General features: G+C 39.2%; 1 protein-coding gene across 2 annotated transcripts in view; it reads left to right on the top strand.

The window, feature by feature from the left end:
- The window catches only part of MLLT10 (MLLT10 histone lysine methyltransferase DOT1L cofactor), a gene marked incomplete at both ends in the record, with an annotated part of 247,795 nt that overhangs the window by 114,033 nt on the left and 107,830 nt on the right, over positions 1-25,932 (top strand). For both annotated transcript variants that reach the window (XM_079698968.1, XM_079698967.1), the window contains one exon: positions 877-972. In XM_079698968.1, coding sequence (XP_079555094.1) covers positions 877-972 — 96 coding nt within the window. The remainder of the gene's footprint in view (positions 1-876; positions 973-25,932) is intronic.

Below are 25,932 nucleotides of genomic sequence, written 5' to 3'. Positions count from 1 at the left end.
AATAATGAAAGTGGATTTTGAACTTTGCGTAAATAGAATTTTTTCATTGTTATTTATTAATGTGCTGTTATCCCATTTGGTGGTTGGGGGGAAAAGTCTGTTTAATAATTTAATAAGATTGTATAAGATCTATGTTTGCATGGAATTTGATCATCTTTTATAGTCACTTTTATCTAGTTTAAACTAATTAGTTATGGTACCACCAAATTTTAACACCTCCAGTAACTCTGTTATACTTTATTATGAATCTGTGTAAGTATTTTAAATAGAAATGTGTAATAGTTTTAGTAATGCTTTGAAAAATGCATGGGTCTAATGCTGAGATTTCCTTTCATTTTTTTTTTCTATATGAACTGCAGAGACAAATTTTTAGAAAATCGTATGCCTTAATACTGAACGTATGAGATTAAAAGGCTTCTTGCTTTTCCTAGTGGCATAAAGTAACTCTTCAGATATTTTCTTTTCTTTTCTTCTGGTCTTGGCATCCTTTTTCAATATGGCATTCTCTATTTTTGGTTGAAACATCTTTAGTTTTTTAAACCAGACGTTGAAAACTATAGTTGATCTCTTTAATGAGGTGGTTTTGTAATAAAATGACAAATAAGCTACTGCTTGTTTGAAAATATAGTCTGTTTTCACATTTTTAAATAAACGTACAAAAACATGGCATTAATGTTAGATTTAGGGTTAGATTTTCCTTTATAATGCAATATATAATATATGGATGGTGTCTGGAGTATATAGTTTGAAATAGACTTTTTTTTCCCTTCAGTAGACATTTTACAGTACTTCACACTTGAATTGGTTTAAACCTAACAAAAAAGATTTCAAATTTTATATACATATACCTATATGTATACATATTTTCTTTTTTAGAAAAAGAGCAAACGGGGATGTAATAGGTCATATGATCAAAGTTTAAGTGATTCTTCCTCTCACTCTCAGGATAAACATCATGAGAAAGAGAAAAAAGTAAGTGGATTTGTTGTTGCTAAATATGTAGCACATCTACTTAATAGATTTTTTTCCCATTTTTAGATAAAATTAAGTTCTTGATAGCTGAATGAAAACATTGAAATACTGAAAAATTTTGGCTAATACAGAGTATTAAGTCAAAGAGTAGGTTTAAAATAATATGCCATATTTGTGAATATGGTTGTACCCATTTCAACTGAAAATTTGAAATATTGAAAACTTGATTGAAGGCATGTGAGGGATTTCTTGCATGTGTTACTCTGGTCATCTTTTGAAATCTTTGGGTAACTTTAGCAATAATGGTTTGTTGCTAGATATTATTAACTGATTATTTCACATGTAAGTAAAAATCTCATCAGCCTTTTCCCTTTATAATATAGAACAATTTTGAAGTTCTATATATTCTTGACTGTTATTTTTTCCCCAGTGGTACTAATGGTTTATTATTTTTTTAATGACCAAATGTCATACCATTTGTTTGAGAATATTCTGTCTTTTAATTAAAACACTAAAAGCTTGCCTAATACTAATCTGTCTTCTTCTGGCTTACCTGTTTTCTGCTTACATTTTTACTTATTGTAAAGGATATGAGTAATTTTTAGTAAACTAATGATAAGTACTGTAGAATCATTCATAGGACATATTGCCCACATAGGGAAAGGATACTGCTATGGATTGTTTTCAACAAAGTGAAGATACAAAGGGCTTCTTCAATTAGGAAAGAATATTACTTTTAAACAGTTGGTATAAACTAGTTTGGAAAATATTTCTACAGATTGTGTGAAAAACTAAATCACTTAACATTTTCATGTTTGTAAATACTTAGGAATTTGGTTAGAATTTGTTTCTTTTTTCAAGGTAAACATTTTGAAAGCTTAAATTTTTTGTTTTGAGGTTAATTTTCCAATTATTAGTGAATAATAATTATAACTTTATATTCTCCATCTGAACATTTGTTAGGTTTATATATTTTTGGTAGGTCTTAGGCAACAAGTACACATATTCATTTTGAGTTCTTTAACGAGGTGGTTTTGTGATAGTGACAATAGTAGGGTTTGATTTTGCTGTTTATTGTTGCTTGTGTTGTTGCTCATGGAAAAATGGCAGATTTGGTTTAATTAGCAGTTTTTGTAACAAACACTGTGATATTTTATTAAGCTTTTTAATCATGATTGAGGAAGTCTTAGGTAGGGCTTATTATAAATTGTGAAAAGGGAAGTCATACCAATGATGTTCTTATATTCTGCCATTTCATGAGCATTATCTTGTTTAAAGAAGTGTTTGCTGTATGGCCATATTTATCTTAATCTATGCCCTGTCATGTTATTTTTAATGGACAATTATTAAATGTAGTACAGTGTTTAATAAATATGGTACTGGTGACTATATTTATTAATCTTTTTTTCCCTCTAGGAATGAATTAAAGTTTTCATTTTATGAGGTTTTGCAGTTGTTGAATACTGTATTAAAAAACAATGTATTAAGTTAGTCAAACTTGTTTAACTTTAAATTTTAGCAGTTGGTATTTTCATTAGTATGTAAATACTATTTGAATTTTACTTTTAGCACGTATAAGTTTAGTACAACTTGATTTTGTTGTCAGACTTAAAATCAGTTTGTGCATTTTATTTTCTAATAATTAAGATTTTCTGATAATCTATAAAGGCTGTGAGATAAACATACTATAAATTTATTATTATTGTTAGACTTGTTTGCTTGCCTTAGGAATATTTGGGGAGAGACTTTTTTATTATGGTATGATGTTAAGTGATAACGTAGCTGTAAAGATCGGGGGTTATAGACTGTCTTTCTCTTCATCCCCCCTTATCTCTTTTAAGACTTTTACATCTAATAAGGTTGTCTTGGAAATATGCATATCGTGTTATAAAATGTTTTGACAAGTAGTACTTATAATCTATTTGGATTTTACTAATTTAAAATACTATATATTATGAACTAAATTTTGGTGATATTGTTCATAAGATATGTTAGAATCATGTTCCCTGTGAATTCTTTTATCTGTGTTCATTCTGTCACATGTTTATTAAGTTATAAATAAGTGATGATAAAGAATATTTAATACTAAATATTGTATTATCCAGCTCATTTATTTTTAAATGAAATCAATTTATAAGTTAACTTTTTATATATAACTATAAGAAGATTAAAAAAATATTGGACTGGCCAAAAAGTTCGTTCGGGTTTTCCGTAAGCTACAAAAACCCGAACGAACTTTTTGGCCAACCCAATACTTAGCCTTTGCTTTTCAGAGAATTTCTGTGTGGCCCAAGATATATTATTACTGGTTAGATATTAACTGTGAAATGCCATCAAGGAGAGAGGAAAAGCTAATGGTGAGATATACCTTTGAATTAGAGACAGTTTATCTAAAAAATTGGCATATATATTTTTAAAAGAATCAAAGTACATGTTTGAAATGAGTGAAAAGCTATGCATATTATAGGAGGGGCTTAATTCAATCATGAAATAGTTTGGATTATGAATTACTGTTTAAGAAGAATATCTTCTAAGACTATTAATGTCAATTAATGCTCATTGTAAAATAGATTTTTTTTTTTTTTTTTTTGCGGTACGCGGGCTTCTCACTGTTGTGGCCTCTCCCGTTGCGGAGCACAGGCTCTGGACGCGCAGGCTCAGCGGCCATGGCTCACGGGCCCAGCCACTCTGCGGCATGTGGGATCTTCCCGGACCGGGGCACAAACCTGTGTCCCCTGCATCAGCAGGCAGACTCTCAACCACTGCGCCACCAGGGAAGCCCAGAATTCTTTTTTTAAGCCTAGTGTTTTTGTGTTTACAGAAGCACTGCCATAGAGTGAGATGTGGGCAAGAGTTAGGAAATGGAGATGCATATCAGACTTGGAGACATGCGATTGTTTTGTGAGGCTCCGAGCTTCAGAAAGGATTTTTTTTCTAAAGGCTAAGTTGGAGGTCATCATTTAGAAATCAGTGGTTATTTATTGCATTGAGATAAATCTGTACCAGTTCATTTGATCCTCACTTTATCCTCTTCCGACTCATCAATGTTAACTTATATTGTATCAGTAGTATAGTATTAGGCTATACTAGACTTACAATACTTTACAACCACATTAACATTAGTGGCAGTGTATCTTATGGAAATTTACTCAGTTCCAAATAGGTATGACAGAAATCCAGCTGTCCCCTACTACAGTTAGAGGGATTTATCTCCCATCCTGTACTCCACCCCCTTACTTGCCCTTGGTTCCATTCTGTTATTAATAACTGGCAACAGATGAAGGAGTTATTGCTAGTATAAATACTGTTAGGGTGCTTTGGGAGGTTGGGGGAGATAGGCTTTTTGGTTAGTGTTTTGTGAACGTCAGGGAATTGACTGGACTTCCCTTTTGTTTAGGACTGTTCATCTCTTAGAAGAGAGCTGGGCTACTTCTTTGGTCCTTGGAGGAATAAAACTCTCAATCACAGAGCTGTCATTACTTCTCTGTATTTTTTTTTTTTTTTAATTTTTCAGTTTTGAGAGTCACCCGTTACACACACACACACACACACACACACCCTTTTTGTACTTCCCGTTGGAAATCTTCCAATCAGGTTAAAGCTTTAAGCTTCTAAGTGTGCGAAGAGTTAAGAGAGGGGAGAGGGCAGGGCTTTGCAGGAACAGTAATTTAGAATGTTTGGAGTGTGTGTTTGGTGGGGCCGAAGAGTGACGGGAGATGAGACTATTTAATTAAGAAGGTCATTTCCATAGAAGTAGAGAACAAACGTATGGACACCACGGGGGGAAAGGGGGTGGGTGGGATGAACTGGGAGGTTGGGATTGACATATATACACTAATATGTATAAAATAGGTAACTAATGAGAACCTGCTGTATAGTACAGGGAACTACACTTTGCTGTACGGTAGAAACTAACACAACACTGTAAAACAACTATACCCCAATTTTAAAAAAAGGTGTCATTTCATGAATAGTTTTATAAGTAATGCTAGTTTTATCCTTCATCCTGGGGTATTGGGCAGCCAGCCAGAAGGATTAACATCTTTTTTTTTTTTTTTTTTTTTAACTTTTGATTTTGCTGTAAGTTTAGACTTTTGGGAAAAGTTGCAAAAATCCTACACATTATTTCTCTGCACCATTCACCCAGACTCCCAAGATGTTAGCATTTCATCCTGTTAGCTTTATCATGCCCTCCCTTCCTCTCCCGCCTTTGCCTTCTTTTGCTCACTTTTCTATGTATAATCTTTTTTTCTGAACTTGAGACAGTAAATTATAAATATAATGCCCTATTAGCCTAAGTACTTTTATGTGTAGTTTTAATAAAAGGGGAAATTTCCTGCATGATTACAGTACAATGATCAAAGGCAGTAAATTAACATTGTTGCAGAAGTATTAGATCTATAGATCCTATTTGAATTCCACCCCCTAATGTCCTCCATACTAAAAGAGGGAGACTTTTTTTTTTCCTGGTCCAGAATCCAATCCAGGATCACACATTGCAGTCAGTTGTCCTGTCTCTTAGTTTTTCCCAGTCTGGAATATTTCCTCATTCTTTCTTTGTTTTTCCTGACCCTGACACCTGACATTGTTTCAGGTTCTCTGAGGCTCACTAAATCTTAACAGTGGATTTTACAGCCATACCCTTGCTTTGCTCTCATATAGTGGTTTTCTGACAGTAGCCTAGATTTTATGCTTTTCTGGAAGCTAGTCCTTACTGTAGCATTGTTTGCTGTCTGGAAAGACTGGCAACTTATAAAACCAGCAGGTCTTGGTTCCTTTTTTGTCAGTGGTTTTCCTAGTTTAGTTTATCTCTATATTGCTTTTTACTATAAATAGCGAAAAGACTGCACTTTCAACATATTACCTAGAAAATCTCCTTGTTAAATCATACAATACATTGAGTACACTTTCTGTTTTCTATGTTACAATGGGCATAATGTTGCTAAATGTTGTTACTACATAACAAGAACCCCCTTTCCTCTAATTTTCAAGTACATTTTTTTCTCTTTTAAGCCCTCCTTAGCAGCCTCCTGAAAGGCTAGGAATAGTCTCTTCCATGCTTGTTAGGCTTTCACGCATCATCTCCTAAAAGTCCTTCCAGCTCCTGCCCACTGTCTAATTCCTAGCGACTCCCACATTTTTAGGTTTTCTCTTACGGTAGCATCTCATGCCTTGTAACAAAAATGCGTATCAATTACCAATTGCAGCATAACAAATTACCCTGAAATTTAGTGACTTAAAAGTATAATAAACATGTATTGTGTCAGTTTCTGTGGGTCAGGAATTTAGACTTAGCTGGGTGTTTCTTGCTCAAGGTCTCTCATCGGATTACAGTCAAGATGTTGGCAGGAGTACAGTCATTTGAAGGCTTGACTGAGGCTGATAGATATGCTTACAAGATGGCTTATTTACATGGCCACTAAGTTGGTGCTGGTTGAGCAAGAACCTCAGTTTCTCGCCGCATGGACCTTTCCATAGGGCTGCTTGAGTGTCCTTATGACATGGCACCTAGCTTTTCCTAAAGTGAGTGATCTTTGCCCAGAGTAAGAGCAAGGTGAAAGCTACAGTATTTTTTGTGACCTGGCCTCAGATGTCACATGGTATGTGTGTGTGTGTGTGTGTGTGTCCTTCCCTGTCCCCCCAGTTAGATGCCTGTTTTTCTAAACTATATTTTGGTGGTAAAATATATATATATCATTTGCTATTTTAACCTTTTTAAAGCCATACCATCATTTTTGCAATATTCTAATGGATACATAGGGCAGTCTGTTCAGTGTGGGTGGATACTGCCTAGGGACAAAGATAATTGGGAACTATCTTGGAGGGTGGCTACCGCACCCTGAGAATTATGCAAATGTTCTGATTCTTACAAATGTTCACCCACAAGTTTTAGCATCCACTGATTATGCCACAAGTGTTTGACAGAAGGTGATTTTCTAATCCCATCATTCATTCCACATCCATTAGTGGGTATTCCGTTGTAAATTAGAGTCTCTCTCCCTTTCTTACTTCAGCAGTAGTGGGGAAGGGAGAAGTCTGTGGCGGAAATGAAGAGGTGGTATAGGTATATGAGGAAGAGTAGGAGAGACTGGTATTTTGGAATCTAGGGAAGTGAATACTTCAAGAAGGAGGTTCATTGCATATGAAAGATCAAGTAGTCTAATAATAATATACTGTTGGCCCTCCGTATCCATGGGCTACATATCTGCGGATCCAACCAACTGCAGAAGAAATTCCAGAAAGTTCCAAAAGGAAAATTTGAATGTGCCAGGCTCAGGCAGCTGTTTATGTAGCATTTACATTGTATTAGTTATTATAAATAATCAAGACATGATTTAAAATATGTGAGAGGATGTGTAGGCTATATGCAAACACTATGCCATTTTTTATAAAGGACTGGAGCATCCATGGACCTTGGTATTGTGAGGGCGTCCTAGAACCAATCCCTTGTGAATATTGAGGATGACTGTATGTCCTTTGAATTTCACGCTAAAGAAGATGTTGAGGAGAAGGAATTTCTGTGTAATGGTGGAGAGGTGAAGCTCATTGAAGTTGGTGGATGAATAAAGTAGGTATGAGGAAGTATAGATAGAGTTCTTTTTAAAGAATCTCAGATGTGAAGAAGAGGAGAGAAATAGGGCAATACCTGGAGGAATATGTAAGATTCATGTATGGTAATGGACAAAGAAGAATATTGTCTTGCCCTGTTTGGGGGGTGGTGGGAGGAGTGGAAGAAAAGAGGTGGCGTGTATGTGAGTAACTTTGCTACCTGAAAACTGGGTTCGCCTCTTGGTGGGTGTTGAGTCAAAAGACACAACCAAGCCAAAGATTGGGAAGGGGGAAAGATTTATTATTTACAGCAAGTAAGGAGAACACCAGGGATCTCTCCCAAAGTGGGATCTCTCCCAAATCGGTATCTCTTCAGACAGCAAAAGTGGGGACGTTTTAAGCCAAGGGTACATGCATATTCATGAAGGGGCTTGAGCAGAGGAGAATTCAGCGTAGAATTGGGGCAGAGGTTGACAGAGTCCAAGCTTTAGTTGATTAAAGTCAAGAGGGGTCAGAAAAGGTCGACATCATCATTTCATCCTCCACCTTGGGTGGGGGGCCTTAATTCCTGCAGAACTCGAAGACAGGTATCAGATTGTTATGTATATCCCTTGAGGAGGAAATAGGACCCTGTTTTATTGCTGAACTATTGTTTCTTTTTTAAAAAAATAAATAATTAATTTATGGCTGCGTTGGATCTTTGTTGCTGCACGTGGGCTTTCTCTAGTTGCGGTCAGCAGGGGCTACTCTTTGTTGCGGTGTGTGGGCTTCTTATCACGGTGGCTTTTCTTGTTGCAGAGCACAGGCTCTAGGCGCGCAGGCTTCATAATTGTGGCACACAGGCTCAGTCGTTGTGGCTTGTGGGCTCTAGAGCACAGGCTCAGTAGTTGTGGCACACGGGCTTAGTTGCTCCGCGGCACATGGGATCTTCCCTGACCAGGGCTCGAACCCGTGTCCCCTGCATTGGCAGGCAGATTCTTAACCACTGCGCCACCAGGGAAGTCTTGAATTATTGTTTCTTGACTGCATTTCTGTTACGGAGTCCAAGCTCGCTCTGCTTGCATCAAGACAGGCCAGTGAATCGCAGACGGGGTGTTGAGGCAAGGAATACAACTTTATTCGGAAAGTTGGCAGACCGAGAAGGTGGCAGACTGGTGTCTCCAAAAAACCATATTATATATGGGGTTTGGATGCCAGTTTCTTTTATAGCACAGAGAGGGGGAGATGAGGAAGTAAAGTAAAAAGGCTGTAAGTTTTGCAAATATCACCTGGAATGGCCAGCCTCTGTGCGGGAGTGTGTTAATTTCTTCTTTCTTGCAGCCATCCACAGGTGGGCAGGGTCACATTGTCTCCTGGTGAGCTGAACGGAGAGGCACTTTAGTTTAACATTCAGGCAGAGGGGCAGGGTTCCCTGAGGCAGGCCATTATATATGATTAAAATAACAAAAGCAACAAAAAGCAAAGGTTAAAATCAAACAGATCGAACAGATCGAACATGCAGTCTGATATAACTCTTCTGTTAATTTTCCTTTGTTCCTGCATTTCCCTCATTTCCTGTAAGATCAATAATTATGGAGACCTGTTCAAGGGCAAGCATTGCGGCCAGGCTTAGATCACAAAATGGCTTAGGCCAGAAATGGCTTCTCTTATGTCAAGAAAGACATGCCTGGTTCTCTCCGAGACCCCCTACCCAATGTGCTTACACCGTCGTCACCTGGATAATGGAGCAGAGAAAGTAGACGAGGGCAGAATCCTAGGGGAGATATTGCTAAGCAGGTTGGGTATTAGGATAAGGAGACAAGTTATTTTCAAAAGTGTTTAAAGTGAAACTAGGGAAGGGGGGCATATAGATTTGGAGGACGTGTTGGAGCAAGGGCCTGGAAGAACTCAGTGAGGTCCCAAGAACAAGTAAGAGAGTGAGTTAACTGCAAGGTTGTGAAGAAAGAATAGATCATAGTGGTTGAATATTTCATTGGTCTGTTTTGGCATCAGTCTTTGGGAGACAGTTCTCCATGGGACTCTGACATTTGTACACGTCTTGTGAGCAGAGACTTCAACTGCCTTTGTTTATCTTTTCGAAGTTTTTATATAATAAATAGCCTTGGAAAATGGAGGCACCATCCAGAGCAAGGGCAGAGTTGCATATAGTCTTGGGAGATACAGAGATAATACCTCTTTCTGGGGTAATTGTCAGACATGCTTACTGTTCAGAATTGGGTTCCCTAAGCCCAAGACTGCTCTCCTTAAATGCAACCCACTCTGTGTGCAAGTGTCATCTGGCCTCCTTCGGGTTATCCTGTCAGAATTGGGGGTTGGGGAACGATGCAAATGCTGACACTCTGGCTACTGCTATTGCTATGAGTAATAGAGCCCTCTGTGTCCAACCCAGGAGGCTTGTGTCTTCTTCCAGCACTCATGAAACTGGTGGGCTAATTGTTAGCTTGCAAGTACGGTAAGATCTTAGACCCTTCAAGTTTGGGGGCACAAGATGTGATCATGGGCATACCAAAGGAGAATCTAAGTGAAAGCCATTGGAACTGAGAATGTTTGGGGACCCTGAGGGTTGTCCACGTAGGATTGGCCTTATCTGTTTAACACACCCACTCTTGTGGTCCGGAGTATTGGGTTACTGTGGTTGAAGGTCTTAGCAAGGTCACAAGGAGGTAGGGAAGAGTTACCTAAAGAAAAATAATGGGCAGACAAAAACAGGAGATGTCTATTAATAAATGATGGAGCAAGGATTTAAGACCAAGCATGCCTGACTCCAAAGTCTGTGGATCTTTTTTTCACAAGTCTTTCTGCCTTTTACTTGGAGGTTTAATAATCACATTTCTTTAAAAGTTAGATAAATCAGATGTATTACAAATTGAACTTTTTTTGGTCTTAGTACAAATGGTGCAGTTTTCACTTGTTCTAAAAAGAATGCTAATACAAAGAATCTCTCGTGAATCCTCTGCTTTGTTCCAGGAAGTTCTTACTTAGACTAGTGTTTGGGAGAAGAGATTTATAAAGAGCTTGTAACTTAGGAGGGAAAGATGCCTTGTCAAAAGAGGATAAACAGCCAAGTTACAAGTAGATGTGAATAGCCTTTTTGAAATTTTGCTTGAATTTAGATATTAAAGATAAACATTAATACAGTTTGCATCAATTAAATACCATGCCCATGAAATGGAATTTTGTGACTAATTGAATTGGCTGAGGGACTAATTTCTTTATTCAGTAGAGTTACTATCTTTTATAAGGTTGAGATTACACATAATGTTTTTTTTTGTTTTGTTTTGTTTTTTTGTGGTACACGGGCCTCTCACTGTTGTGGCCTCTTCTGTTGCGGAGCACAGGCTCCGGACGTGCAGGCTCAGTGGCCATGGCTCACGGGCCTAGCCGCTCCACGGCATGTGGGATCTTCCCGGACCGGGGCACGAACCCACATCCCCTGCATCGGCAAGCGGACTCTCAACCACCGCGCCACCAGGGAAGCCCGAGATTACACATAATGTGAAGACTTAAATTCATTTAGGTGTCTAGAGTTGAATTCCAACTGTCTAAAATCTTAGAATTATGGTGACTGTAACAAATTTTTTCCATTAATAGTAAAAGTTTGTTAATATACTTATTTCCTATGTTACACTGTCTAGTTTAATTTCCTTTTCCATAGATGAAGAATAGGGACATTAATGTTTACTTGAATTTAATAAATGTTTATGTAGCATCTACTTTATATAGTCCATATCCAAATATTTCCTGTTGTCCCAATAATGTTCTTTATAGCTGACTTAAAGGAAATTGATCCAGGATTCAGTTAAGTATCAAACATTGCATTTAGTTACATCTCTTTAGTCCTCAGGCTTTTCTACCTTTCGCAATGTTGACATTTTTGAAGGTTCTGTACTAGTTGTTTTGCAGCATGTCCCTCAACTGGGATTTGTCTTTTTCATTTCCTTTTGATTAGATTTATGTTAAGCATACTTGATAGAAATACCACATAAGTGGTGTATTGTTCACAGTGCACCATAACCTTTTTTTTTTTTTGCTATCATTGTATCATATTCTTTCAGTGGGGATGGTATTTAGAAACCATTTTTCTTTGGAGTAAGTCCCTGTCCTAGAATGGACCCTTGCCTGGAAGGTTAATTGAGACCCCACTTCAGCCCTTCTTACAGGAGGCTGCTTGCATTTATCTGGTATTGGCCATTGCAAAACCCTTTATTGTTTCAGCTGCTGTCCTCAAATTAGCCCTTAGTGCTTTGCAGTGGATACCGTTGGTGATTTTGTGGTTTTCTTGTGGTTTCCTTCTCCCCTCACAAATGCTGTTACCATGCAGATTTTGTAGTTCTTTGTTCCACTCTGTTTATATTTTGGGGTTGATGGAAGTACTTTGACACTTAGTTTTGTTGTAAAATGTTATTCCATGGATTTTTGGTTTTCCTAAATTGTCTGTTTTTATATGGGGATTCAGAGAGATTGAGAAACTACTCTGTTGCCACCATCTTTCCTTTGTTAATTTCTTTCTTGTTATTTATTTATTTATTTATTTATTATTTTATTTTATTTTTGGCTGAGTTGGGTCTTTGTTGCTGCGCATGGGCTTTTCTCTGGTTGTGGCGAGCTGGGGCTACTCTTTGTTGCAGTGCATGGGCTTCTCATTGTGGTGGCTTCTCTTGTTGCAGAGCATGGGCTCTAGGCACATGGGCTTCAGTAGTTGTGGCTCATGGGCTCTAGAGTTCAGACTCAGTAGTTGTGGTGCATGGGCTTAGCTGCTCTGCGGCACGTGGTATCTTCCCGGATCAGGTCTCGAACCCATGTCCCCTGCATTGGAAGGTGGATTCTTAACTTCTGCACCACCAGGGAAGCCCTTTCTTGTTATTTTAAAAAGGGTTTCACTATTATTGTATCTTCTTTTATTGTCTGTTTATAAAGACTATTGACTTTTATATGTTAATCTTATATTAGTTACCTTATTGTTTGAGGTAGTAGTAGTACAAAGTACTTTTACAGTACTGTTTTACTGAATACTTTGTGACATAACAGTTGTATTTTAAAAGCAAGTGATTTTGTTCTGTTTGGTTTGTTTCTGCTATTCCCTGTTTTTTTTTTAAATAAGTTTATTCATTTTATTTATTTATTTTTGGCTGTGTTGCGTCTTTGTTGCTGTGCGCAGGCTTTCTCTAGTTGTGGCGAGCGGGGGCTACTCTCCTTTGCGTGGGCTTCTCATTGCCGTGGCTTCTCTTATTGCGGAGCACAGGCTCTAGGCATGCAGGCTTCAGTAGTTGTGGCACGCGGGCTCAGTTGTGGCACATGGGCTTAGTTGCTCTGCAGCATATGGGATCTTCCTGGACCAGGGCTCGAACCTGTGTCTCTTGCATTGGCAGGCGGATTCTTAACCGCTGCGCCACCAGGGAAGCCCCTGCTATTCCCTGTTTTTAAACTGAAAAAACAATCTCAGTCTTAGTTGTAGCATTTCAATTAAGTGGGGGAATGGATGAAGAAAAAGTAAACAGTGTGTAGACAGAATGTATTATATAAGCAGTTTGGGGCAGCTCTCCAACTACTTAAACTTCTCTGTGTGAGCTTGTTTCAATTCTTTTATGATAGTGGTAATGACAAGGGCTCTAGGTTTCTCTCTCTCTGTAGTAGTTATCACCCCTAATTTTTAAAGTGGTAGAATATACATAAGATTTACTGTTTAAACCGTTTTAAAATGTGCAGTTCAGTGGCATTAAATACATTTATATTGCTGTGCACCCATCACCACCATCCATCTGCAGAACTCTTTCCATCTTGCAGAACGGAAACTCTGAAACCAGTAAGCAGTAACTCCCCCCCCGCCCTCCTCAAGCCCCTGGCAGCCACTATTCTACTTTGTGCTTTTAGGAATTTGACTACTCTAGATTCCTCTTATAAGTGGAATATTCTGTTATATGTACATGCCACATTTTGCTTATTCATTTATTTGTTGATGGAGACTTGAGTTGCTTCCACATTCTAGCTGTTGCGAATGAATAACGCTGCTGTGAACATGGGTGGGTATACAATATCTCTTCAAGCTTCTGCTTTCAGCTCTTTTGGGTATATACCCAGAAGTGGAAGTGCTGGATCACATGGTGATTCTGTGTTTAATTTTTTGAGGAGCTGCTATACTATTTTCCATAGCAGCTGTACCATTTTACATTTCTACCAACCGGGTTTCCAGTTTCTCCACATCCTTGCCAACACTTATGTTTTGTTTTTGCTTTTCTCAGTGGTAGTTTTGTTCCTTCATTATGATAAGTTATTTGGTCTTCAGCTCTGTATTTTCTTGGGGCTGATTATTGTTAAATAAACTTTGTCTCATAGTTACGTTAGAGGAAAAGTGAGAGGAGTACATTTAGATGTAAATTTTTATTTATTGATTGTGAAGTTCTAGACTGGACCACAGTTAAGTAAGTTAAATAGCCACATGTGGCAAGTAGATACCATATTGGAAGCATGGCTTTAGAAAATAATGAGAGCCTGGTTGTTCATGTTTACGGTTTCTGGATAAATATTAGTGTTACTTTGTTTAAATTATGAAGTGTTTTTATTCATTTTCTTGTTTTGTTTACTTCATCATGAAGTAAATATGGGAATCACATGGGCACTAAAAAGTTTTAGGTTCAGCCACTAATAGGTAAGGAATTACTTTGTACGAAGTCTTCCAGGTAACCAGTAGACTGGAAAGTTTTTGTGATTAAAAAATAACGGGGATAATAATAATTTATTCTTTTTAAAAATATTTATTTATTTGGCTGTGTTGGGTTTTAGTTGCGGCACATGGGCTCTAGAGGGCACGGGCTCAGTAGTTGCATCGCCTGGGCTTAGCTGCCCTGTAGCATGTGGGATCTTAGTTCCCCGACCAGGGATCCAAGCTGCATCCTCTGCATTGGAAGGCAGATTCTTAACCACTGGACCACCAAGGAAGTCCCCAATAATAATTTATTCTTAATTGATGAATTATTAGGTGACTCTGCTTAGAGGATAGTTACCTATTATGATTCTGTGTGGTAAAATCAATCACTCAGTGACGTTTTTACTGAATAAATTGTTGTGTAGGCCTATTTTTTTTCAAACCTTAATTGTCATATATAACCATAGCTGAATTTTTTAAAAAGAAATGTGAAGTGGTAGTGGTTTCTGAAATTGAGTACTGCTAGCTTAGTTAGGCTGAATGGTTAAAATAAATATACACGTGAGTCAGTGAGATTGGTCCAGTGAGAAGAAAATAAAGTCCTTGTGGAAATTTGGCAGAAGTTTCCTGTGAGGCAGTAGGAAATGCTAAATGAAAGCAGTGTTATTTTAGGAACGTTTTGAAGGTTGTCATTGATTTTTCTTAAGGAGATATGAGAGGATAGTGTTCTCAGTTACATGAACAATATCTTCAGAGTACAAAAGCTAGAAACTTCACAGGATTTTGAACATGGAGAAGGTTCAGTTTGTTGAAATCATGGGGTAAGGGAATAAGAATGATAAGCATGAAATATAGGTTGGGGCCATTTATGGCAATTCCAGTAAGAGGAGTTTGCATTTAATAGTGGTATGAGGAAGATTATTCACCCAGTTTTGTATGAGGGGACAGAATTTGTGAACTACTATGATGACTGATAGTTCTGTTTATAACATTTATCTAAGTTTTATGTATTTGTCTTCCCCATTGAAACAATGGAATTTCTCCATAAATTTTTGTCCTATTTATGTCTGTATTATCAGCATTTGTGTACTGAGTAAATAAATAATTTTACTTAATAAGTAATTGAAATAAGGAGACCAGTTTGTAGAATGATGATGACAACCACAATGACAACCAAGCAGCAATAACTAACATTTACTGTATGTTAGACATTGTTCTAGGTACTTTACATGTATTATTAACTCATAGACTCCCCAACAACAAACTTGTGCGATAAGTACAGTTATTATTATTTTTTTACAGATATGAAAACTATGCCATAGAAGTTTAACAGTGTGCACAAGCTAATAGTGAATAAGATAGAGCCAAATGTGAACCCACATAGTCTGGCTCCTGAGTCCATGCTCTTTAACCACTCTATTATGTTGCTTAAGCACGTTAGCTTGAATCAGATTAAAAGTAATGAAGTCTAAACTGAGTTTAATAGGTATATGAATGGAAAGATGTGGGAAATGATATTCAAGGCACTGAAGCAATAAACTGTATAAGGCCCGGGACCTGATTGGTAGTAGTAGGGCAAGGGGAAGAGTGCATTGTAAGGGATGGATGGTTACAGGCTGTCTTCACTGGGGGACACGCTACCACCATAAGTACAAGTAGGGCCTTGAGGAAAAAGTAAACATTATAATTGCTCATTATAATGAGTAAACATTATAAAAAGGAGGAGGGCTTCCCTGGTGGCGCAGTGGTTGAGAATCCGCCTGCTGATGCAGGGGACACGGGTTCATGCCCTGATCCGGGAAGATCCCACATGCCGCGGAGCGGCTGGGCCCGTGAGCCATGGCCGCTGGGCCTGCGCGTCCGGAGCCTGTGCTCCGCAACGGGAGAGGCCACAACAGTGAGAGGCCCGCGTACCGCAAAACAAAACAAAAAAAAAAAAAAGGAGGAACTGATAATTCTGATTTTAGTCACATTAGGTCTGGTGGAATGGGAAACATTTTAAAGGCAGTTACAAGTGTGAGACTGCAGTTTGAGATGATGGGTTAGGCTAGATGTATATTTGATTCAAATAAGTGAAATTATTACTATTTTAAGAGTTGTAAATTATGATTAATATTCTAAAATAAGGAGATTGATTTGATAGTAAAAATGAAGAGTTGTCAGAAAGACTTAAGTGATGAGGCTTTGCTTGGACTGAGGTATTGGCACATTACATGTAACAGAAGGGAAAAACAATTTGTTTGAATCATTGCCTCCAAACAAGCTTTGGGGTTTTGTTTTTTTTTTAAAACATTATTCTGTGTGCTCCAATTATTCTTTTTTTGTCAAATAATGATGCTCTTCAGTTTTCATTTTCCTCTTTTCTTTCTTCCATCTCAGTTCAAGTCCAGCACTTAGTTCTGGCTTTCTCATGAAGCTAGACTTTGTCTTGTGTGACTCACGCTGTATCTCTTGCTTTGGATATCTTTTACACAATTTTCTTATGTTTTCATTTCACTTTTTTACTACTAGTTGCCATTAGTATATGTCTTAATTGCCAGGCTATATTGTGTTTTGTTTTGTTTTTTGTTTTTGGCCGTGCTGTGTGGCATTCGGGATCATAGTTCCCTGACCAGGGATCAAGCCCATGCCCCTTGCAGTGGAAGCTCAGAGTCCTAACCACTGGACCACCAGGGAATTCCCTACATTGTGTTTCAAAACTGATCCATATAGGGCTTCCCTGGTGGCGCAGTGGTTGGGAGTCTGCCTGCTGATGCAGGGGACGCGGGCTCATGCCCCGGTCCGGGAGGATCCCACCTGCCGCGGAGCAGCTGGGGCCGTGAGCCATGGCCGCTGGGCCTGCGCATCCGGAGCCTGTGCTCCGCGGCGGGAGAGGCCACAACGGTGAGAGGCCCGCGTACCGCCAACAAAACAAAACAAACAAAAAAAACCTGATCCGTATCTTTTGTACTTTACAGTTTTTCCCACAGTGTCTAAAAATATGGTTTCTTGAACACAGTGAAACCATGTGAAATGCTTGCTTTTTAAACAAACCCAGAGTTTTAAGTATGGGGGTAATGAAATAAAGGTAGTATTATTGACAACTTTTGAGTAATTAAGAACTGATTTGGGAGGATTTATAGTTTTAGTTGCATTGACTATACTGTAGTAGTTACATATACATTTATAGGATTATGAAACTGGAGCACAGGATGTTAATGGAGTAAGAGGGGTCTGCTGAGGTCATGAAAAGGCATAATTATCTCTGATGAGACGTTGAGAAGGGATGGACTTTTATCCATGGAAGAAGAAAATGATTTAGTATTAAATGTTGCAAAATGGGTATACTTGTTAAGCAGGCAGAGAGAAGTTAAAGTGAGCATTAAATCATTTATTATTCATTCCTTTGTGTGTTTACATAGTTTGTTTCCGTAACTTTTTCAGCCTCTAGAGTATGCCCACATCCCTTGCTTCGTGGCCCACTTTGTTTCTTTAAAGCCAGCAACGTTGCAGCTCTCTGATCAGTCTTCCGTAGTCATACCTTCCATTGACTCTCTTCTTTTGCCTCCTTTTTTCACTTTAAGGATCCCTGTGATTGCATTGGGCCTGCTGGATAATCCAGGTTAAGTAAATATACTTATATTTGCAAAGTGCCTTTTGCCATGTAAGGTAACATATTTACAGATTCTGAGGGTTAGGGTTTAGACATCTTGCAGTACCATTATTTTACCTTCCACAGAAGTGTTGTCTGGTGCTGTGAGAATGGCTTGAATTCTGCCTCCTAGTGCAGTGATGACATGTATTTTTGGATCAGTTTATTAGGTACTGAGGCTGAATAGCTGCTGCAACCCAGTGCATACCACATACCATTTGATTTCAGTTTAGTTGAACTAGTCAGTGAACCAAGCTCAGTGTTGAAGGGAAGCTCTGTGAATTGAGGTCCACATTAAGCCAACAGCTTTGCATCAGGTGACAGAACAGAGGTAGCTGTCACATTTTAAATACAAAGCTGAGATGCTGATGGGACCAGGGCAGTTGTGTTCTTGAATATACCATTTCCATTTGACAAGTGAGGAATTTTGGGCCCTTGCCACATTGTTAGTCATTAAGTCTGACTTAATATTAGACATCATACGCTGGAGAGTCACATTGTTCCATGGGTCTAGTTTTGACAAGAGCCCACTGGCAAGCTAATAGCTACTTTTCAAAATGGGGTGCCCCCAGGGCTTCCCTGGTGGCGCAGTGGTTGAGAATCCTCCTGCCAATGCAGGGGACACGGGTTCGAGCCCTGGTCTGGGAAGATCCCACATGCCACGGAGCAACTAAGCCCGTGCACCACAACTACTGAGCCTGTGCTCTAGAGCCCGTGAGCCACAACTACTGAGCCCATGTGCCGCAACTACAGAAGCCCACGCGCCTACAGCTCGTGCTCCACAATGAGAGAAGCCACTGCAATGAGAAGCCCGCGCACTGCAACGAAGAGTAGCCCCCACTCTCCACAACTAGAGAAAGCCCGTGCACAGCAACGAACACCCAACACAGCCAAAAATAAATTAATTTTTTTAAAAAAAGGGGGTTGCCCCTGATAGCTGTGTCAGGGAGGCAACAAATCTAGAATCCCAATGGGAGCCTCTGGGTAGAGGCTTTTTGCCAGAGTCTCAAATGAGCAAAATCATCAGTCACAAAACTTGTAGCTCAAGTGCATAATGAGGATTGTGGAGCACTGAAGGTAGAGAGTATTAGCTTCCTTCTTCCCACTGTGAATCTTTCCACTGGTGCTGCCGCCTTTTTCTTCCATAGGTCCCGGTAAGATAGTAATCTGGGTAACTCTGTGTGACAGAACCATAAAAATTTGTGTCTCTGCTGTCTCCAAATTCTCCAACATACTTGGATGGGTGCCTATGGCTATTAGTTGATTTCTCTTTGGGGACTGGGAAATCTTATCCTCATCTCTTAATCATTTTTCTTATTAAAACAACTGTGATCACCTTAAAGGCTGAGGAGGTTGAGGAGGAGTGAGAGACTGGGGGTGGGGTAGAGATGGCTCCACACTGTTAAATTCACCTTTGGGTTTATTTTTAATTTCCAAGGGCATGACGGCTGCTGGTGGGTTAACCAAACAAATTTCCCGTGTTTTCAGCACTCACAGTGCTCTATATTGTGATTGTCCTCATGGGTGACACCATTTATTTCAGCCCAGGGGACCCCGTGATTCAGCAGCCAGGTTGCACTCTCTGGTCAACTTGATTTTGGCTCACACAGTAGGAACCCGTTTTGGAGAGCTCTCCTCAGTCCGGGGTGTCTCCTACCCAATACAAAGTTAAACTCCCAGGTTTTCACCTAGTTTCAATAAGGTGCTAGTTTCATAAAGACTGGGAGAGTTTTTCGGGGTGGCAGTGGTGATTGGAAAAATTTATCTAGATTTCTCATTCTCCAGTGGGTCATCTTTATGATACTGTAAATGCTTTATTAATATTGTAAATCCAACCTGGGGCATCAAGAGCCTGAATACTCCTCTTCTAAGTCTCCACTGTAATTTCTCATGGGTGTTGGTCTGCCTCTGGGAAATCTCCCTGAGATTTCCTGACCAAAGCTGCCTTGTAGCAACCAGGATCCACTGCAAAAATATCTGAAGTCTTTTATTGTCATCTCTAATTGAATTTAAAGTTGGCTCGATAGATCGCAGGTGGTATTGAGCTGTGAGGCAACCCAGCTATTGCCATTCTTCCTTAACATACGTTAAGGCCCCTCTACCTGCATTTTTCAAGCGAACCAGGGTTCCTATGATTCACCTTGTTTCTGCCCATAGTGATTGCTTGCCAGTTTCCCTCCTTTCATGCCCAGTATAGGTGAGTGGCTCTGTAACTGTTATCTGAAAAGGGTTAGAAATGTCTGTTCACTAGTTATTATTATGGTAGGATGGAACTGAAGCCAACTGCCAGATTGGTGAGGAAATCATTGTACCTGAAGGTTTTTTGTTTTTATTTTTTTAATTGAAGTATAGTTGATGTACAAAATTATATATGTTGCAGGTGTACATATAGTGATTTACAGTTTTTAAAGTTTATACTCTATTTATAGTTTTAAAATATTGGCTATATTCCCTGTGTTGTACAATAGATCCTTGTAACCTGGAGGGGGTTTTAACAGCCGCCTCCTCAGTTCTTCCTCATTATCAGGCAGTAAAATGAAGGACCATTTACTACTTGATTGACCATACGATTTGCTCAATATGTTTGTTAGTCATTCCCACAGACTTCCCTCAAATTCCATGAATTGGCCCTTGAGGCCCTTATTCTTCCTCTTCCAGAAAGCCATGTCTCTAACAGCATCACATTCCTATTACCAAACTGTCAAGAACTTTGAAAGAGGTCTGTGATTTTACTCTACTTATAAGGTAGCTAGTTAGGAGATAAGAGAATTCTGGGTCAGAGATGAAGTATAGTTTGTTACTTAAAGCAGTAGAAGTAGCCAGAGTATCAGTGTTTTTGCACTGCTCCCCCAGGATCCAGTTTCCGTAGGGCAATGCAAAGAGGACCAGATGACATCTGCTCATGCAGTCCTTTGCATTGCAGTAGAGGAACTCTGATCTTAGGGCACCTGAATCTTTTGTAATAGACAGTAAGTGTGCCTGCCCTTTGCTCCTAAGGTACACATTCTGTTTTCTAAGTCTGATCATTATACGAACAACCTTGAAAAGATAGTTCAGAATGATGGGCAAGTCATTGCCTCATTCTCAAGACATATAGAAACAGTAGAGACTCATGGAAGAACTTTCTCCTAACACATGACAATCTTCAGATTATGAGGATTAATACAATGTTTATTTTTCATTCACAGCTAAGTCCAGAATGGATGTTGCAGACAGCTTTCTTTCTTAGAAAGCATGAATCAGGAATTTAAGTTCCTTCCACCTTGTGACTCGGCCTTCTTTTCATTGTTCCTTCGTGGCTGCCGTGTTCACTTGCATTAATCTCTGGAAGAGGAAGGAGCACGGACACTCAATACTTGGGGCTATGAAGGACCAGGCCTAGAGGCAGCACACATCGTTTTCCATTGAGATTGTGTTTGACTTCAGCCCAGTTAAATGCCACACTGAACTGCAAAAGGAAACTGGGAAATGTCTAGTTATACTCTGAATAAGAAAAGGAAATGGGTTTGGTGAATATCTAGCTGTCTCTACCTCATTTTAGCCCATTCTTTTTGTTAAGCCATATGTAATTATTTAAAAAAATTCAAACAAGGCAAAGCATTTTAAAAAATGCAAGTTAATTAAAAAAAAGAGGGGCTTCCCTGGTGGCGCAGTGGTTGAGAGTCCGCCTGCCGATGCAGGGGACACGGGTTCGTGCCCCGGTCCGGGAAGATCCCACATGCCGCGGACCGGCTGGGCCCGTGAGCCATGGCTGCTGAGCCTGCGCGTCCAGAGCCTGTGCTCCGCTACGGGAGAGGCCACAGCAGTGAGAGGCCCACGTACCGCAAAAAAAAAAAAAAAAAAAAAAGAAAAGACCCACTCCAGAATCCACCATCCAGAAATAGCCATTATTACTACTAAGTAAATTTTTATATATAGATAGCTATATAATCCAGATTTTTATATATAGATGGAAAATAGATTTTAAAAAGTATAGTTAGAGCAATAAAAAATATTAAAATGATATAATACGTTAATTTTTTAAATATTAAAGTTAGATTTATTTGGCTATATAGAAAAAAAAGAAAGTGAAGCAAAATAGATAACATTGAACTTCATATAAAATTTCCTTACCACAAGAGATATTATTTCCTTAAATTTATACCTTGAAGCTTAATAATAGAGATTACAAAAACAAACAGAAAACATTGAGAGGTAAGATTGTCTTTCCAGTTCAGATGCTTTTAGCTGTAACAGAATATTGCTAAAGCAGTAGGAAATTTATTGTTTTGCATAAGATGTTCAGAGGCTTTTCTAAGATTAGTTAATTTAACAATAGCCAGTTCAACAGTGGCAGGGCATTGTTGTCTTTCTTGTGGTTCTCTTGGCTTTTCTAGGCATAGTTGTCAGGTGATTACAGTTGTTCCAAGGGTCATGGCCTAACACTTGAGCATCTGAAGGCAGGAAGGGAGTACATTTTTAAGAGAGAGAACATTCCCAGCCATCTCACAGAAAATTTACCCTTCTGTTTTATTATCCTGACCTAAATCTATCCCAGACCTAAGGCAGTCAGTGGGTAGAGAGGGTAGATTTATCTAAATTGACTTAGATATACCATGTTCACCTCTGGGCTGGAGTTTGAGGATGTGAGAGGGTGATTAACCAAAGAAAACCAGACTTTGTCTACAAGGAGGGGGTTTATGTGTAATTACTATTTGGTGGCAAACTATTTTGCTTTAACTACATGCTTCAAAATCTATATTGAGCTCCTGCCTTGAAAGGCTAACAGCATCCCCATGCTCTTCTCATTTCCTGTGCCCTCCAGTTTGTTTGTTTTTCAAAGATCTTTAGGTTATATTTTTCAGGTCTGGGACATTCTCTTCTGTAAACACAATCCTCAGAGTTGTTTTAGGGATTTGTTCTGTATTTTTAAAAAAATATTTATTTATTTATTTGGCTGTGGCAGGTCTTCTTCTTTTTTTTTTTTCCTGCATTGGGTCTTAGCTGCAGCACGCAGGGTCATTAGTTGTGGCATGCGGGCTCAGTATTTGCAGTGTGCGGGCTTAGTTGCCCCATGGCATGTGGGATCTTAGTTCCCCGACCAGGGATTGAACCGGTGTACCCCACATTGCAAGATGGATTCTTAACCGCTGGACCACCAGGGAAGTCCCGCTCTGACGGGTCTTAGTTGCAGCACATGGACTTCTTAGTTGTGGCACATGGGATCTTTTTTTTTTAGTTGTGGCATGTGGGCTCTTAGTTGTGGCATACAGACTCTTAGTTGCGGCATGCAGACTCTTAGTTGTGCATGTGTGTGGGATCTAGTTCCCCAACCAGGGATGGAACCCGGGCCCCTTCATTGGATGGAGCATAGAGTCTTACCCACTGGACCACCAGAGAAGTCCCATTTGTTCTGTATTTAAATTTGTAGGATGGTCACTACCAGTCCTTTCACCACAGCTTCTCCAGTGAGTTCTTTATAGCATGTCTTAAATTGGCAGAACTTTATTGTTTAGTATCTTTTTTCAAGAATAAGTTCTGCAGACCTATATTCTCTGAGTTTGTTCATAATGGAAAGTATTTCCTTCTTGTCCTAATTTTTGAATTGTATCTTGGCTGTATATAATATCATTAGGTCACACTTTCTTTCCTTTTAAGAATTCAAGCAGTGGACCTGGAGAGTATTGCTGTGGGGAGGACCAGGGACAGTCCCACCCCCCTGACCCCCTTGCAGTCTACTGAGTTTAACTACAGTAAGTCTTGCCGTTGAACATTCTGTAACTGAATTTTTCAGAATGCGTTTTTTCCAGTTTTTATTTTGTGGACTTTTATGTTTGAATACATCTTCTGTTCTCCATTCATTGGATTTTCTACTTTAGGGACACAGGTTATACTTATGTTTGATTATCTTTTATGTAGCTATTAGTTCCTCTCTAACCCCCCACCCCCTTTTTTTTCTTGGCCACACTGCGCGGCCTATGGGATCTTAGTTCCCTGACCAGGGATCGAACCCAGGCCACAGCAGTGAAAGTGCCCAGTCCTAACCATTGGACCATCAGAGAATTCCCTCTAACCACTTTCTTTTTTTTTTAAATTTTTATTGGAGTATGGTTGATTTACAATGTTGTCTTAGCCTCCACTACACAACAAAATGAATCAGCCATCCACATACAGATATCCCCTCCCTTTTGGACATAACCACTTTAATATCTGCTGATTTTTCACTTGCATTACTAGGATTGTTTCATGCCCCTTTTTAAGCAGTATTTTAATTCTCAAGAATGTGTATTTTTTTCCTTGCTGATTCTATTTTATTTAATAATTCTGTTTTAGTTTTTAAATTACTTCGGTTCTATAATCCCTTTATTTTTAACCTTTTTTTGTTTCATTATCTCATTCTTGTGCTTTGTTCGAAGTTTTATTCAGCATGAAGCAGTTTTGAGAAACATGTTCAAATTGCATTTAAATTTTATTTATTTATTTATTTATGGCTGCATTGGTCTTTGTTGCTGCACGCAGGCTTTCTCTAGTTGTGGCGAGTGGGGGCTACTCTTCGTTGCAGTGCATGGGCTTCTCATTGCGGAGCATGGGCTCTAGGCACGCGGGCTTCAGTAGTTGCGGCTTGCGAGCTCTAGAGCATAGGCTCAGTAGTTGTGGCACACGGGCTTAGTTGCTCCGCGGCATGTGGGATCTTCCCGGACCAGGGCTCGAACCCATGTCCCCTGCATTGGCAGGCGGATTCTTAACCACTGTGCCACCAGGGAATTCTGAAAAATATCTTTATGCTGAGTTAAATTTATTTGTAGGGTAAGATTTTGGGTTCTCTTATGCACGTTGTGCTCTTTATATTGTTTCTTTTTTGGCTGTGCTTTCTTTGCCATGCAACTTTTTTCCCTCTTGCTCATTTTTGTGAGGCTCTTTGTAGATATTTGCTCCACTATAGTTTAGGTAATTTCTTGAATCTCTTCTCACTATTTTTGAGACTAGGGTTTGAGGGCTAAGTATTTTGCCTTTTTCTGACGCCAGAGGGAATGGCAAGGATGCAGTGTAAAACCTCAGCTGGGGCAGTATGCAGTTTTTGGTAAAACCTCAGGCTCAGCTTTCTTTTCTAATTTTTTATTAAATGTCTTATACTAGATTTTAATCTCTTAACTGTGTGGGGGTATCTCATACAGTTAAGAATACCCTCTGGGCTTCCCTGGTGGCACAGTGGTTGAGAGTCCGCCTGCCGATGTAGGGGACACGGGTTCGTGCCCCGGTCCGGGAAGATCCCACATGCCGCGGAGCGGCTGGGCCCGTGAGCCATGGCCGCTGAGCCGGCGTATCCGGAGCCTGTGCTCCGCAACAGGAGAGGCCACAACAGTGAGAGGCCCGCGTACCGCAAAAAAAAAAAAAAAGAGTACCCTCTGATTTTATATAATTCACTCCTAGCCTAGATCCTTTACTTCCAAAGAGTAAGTACTCTCCCTTCCTCTAGTTTTTCCTGTTTCTGCCGTGAAGCTTGCACTACTCTTTAGGCAGAGAAAGAACAAATTAAGTAGGCAGGAAAACAAAAAGAAAAGATTGCTTCTCTGCAGAATGAGGGGTTTTTGTGATATTCTCAGAATTTTAGCTAATTTTGGAAGCAGGATTATTAATAGCTGAATTCTATAGTTCAGTCCAGGGCATTTTCTCCTCTGTTTCTGAAGTCTTCTATTTCACTGCTTGCTTGCCAGTTTTTGTTTAATGCATTATTATCTGCCTTTGCCATTCCCCCGTTTTGGTTGCTGTTTAGTTTGTTGTTTTCACTGGGTTTTGTTTGTTTGATTTTGAATCGTTAACATTGGAAAAATTTGATGTGATTTCAAATCACCATTTTTTAAGAGCTGGGGGTTATTGAATCTAGACACGCTCTCCTTACTAGAAATTTAATTTCTAATATTGGGCTTCCTGATGAACTCTTCTTTGCACTTAGTGATGATGAAATTCTTTCCTACATGTGAGCAAATCTTTGTTGATAATTTAGAATTTTTCTGGGGAAGTAATAACCTCAAGCCCAATATTGCATTCCTTTTAGAATTCGCTTTCTAATTTACCCCCAATATTTCTACTAGTTGTTCAGTGATTGCATGTGTACTTTTCAAACTCTGAGATATCTGATTTCTCTGTGTCTGAAGAC

This window comes from Hyperoodon ampullatus (genome assembly GCF_949752795.1).
Source record: "Hyperoodon ampullatus genome assembly, chromosome: 3".
NCBI lineage: Eukaryota > Metazoa > Chordata > Mammalia > Artiodactyla > Ziphiidae > Hyperoodon > Hyperoodon ampullatus.
This window is presented reverse-complemented; position numbering and strand designations above follow the sequence as displayed.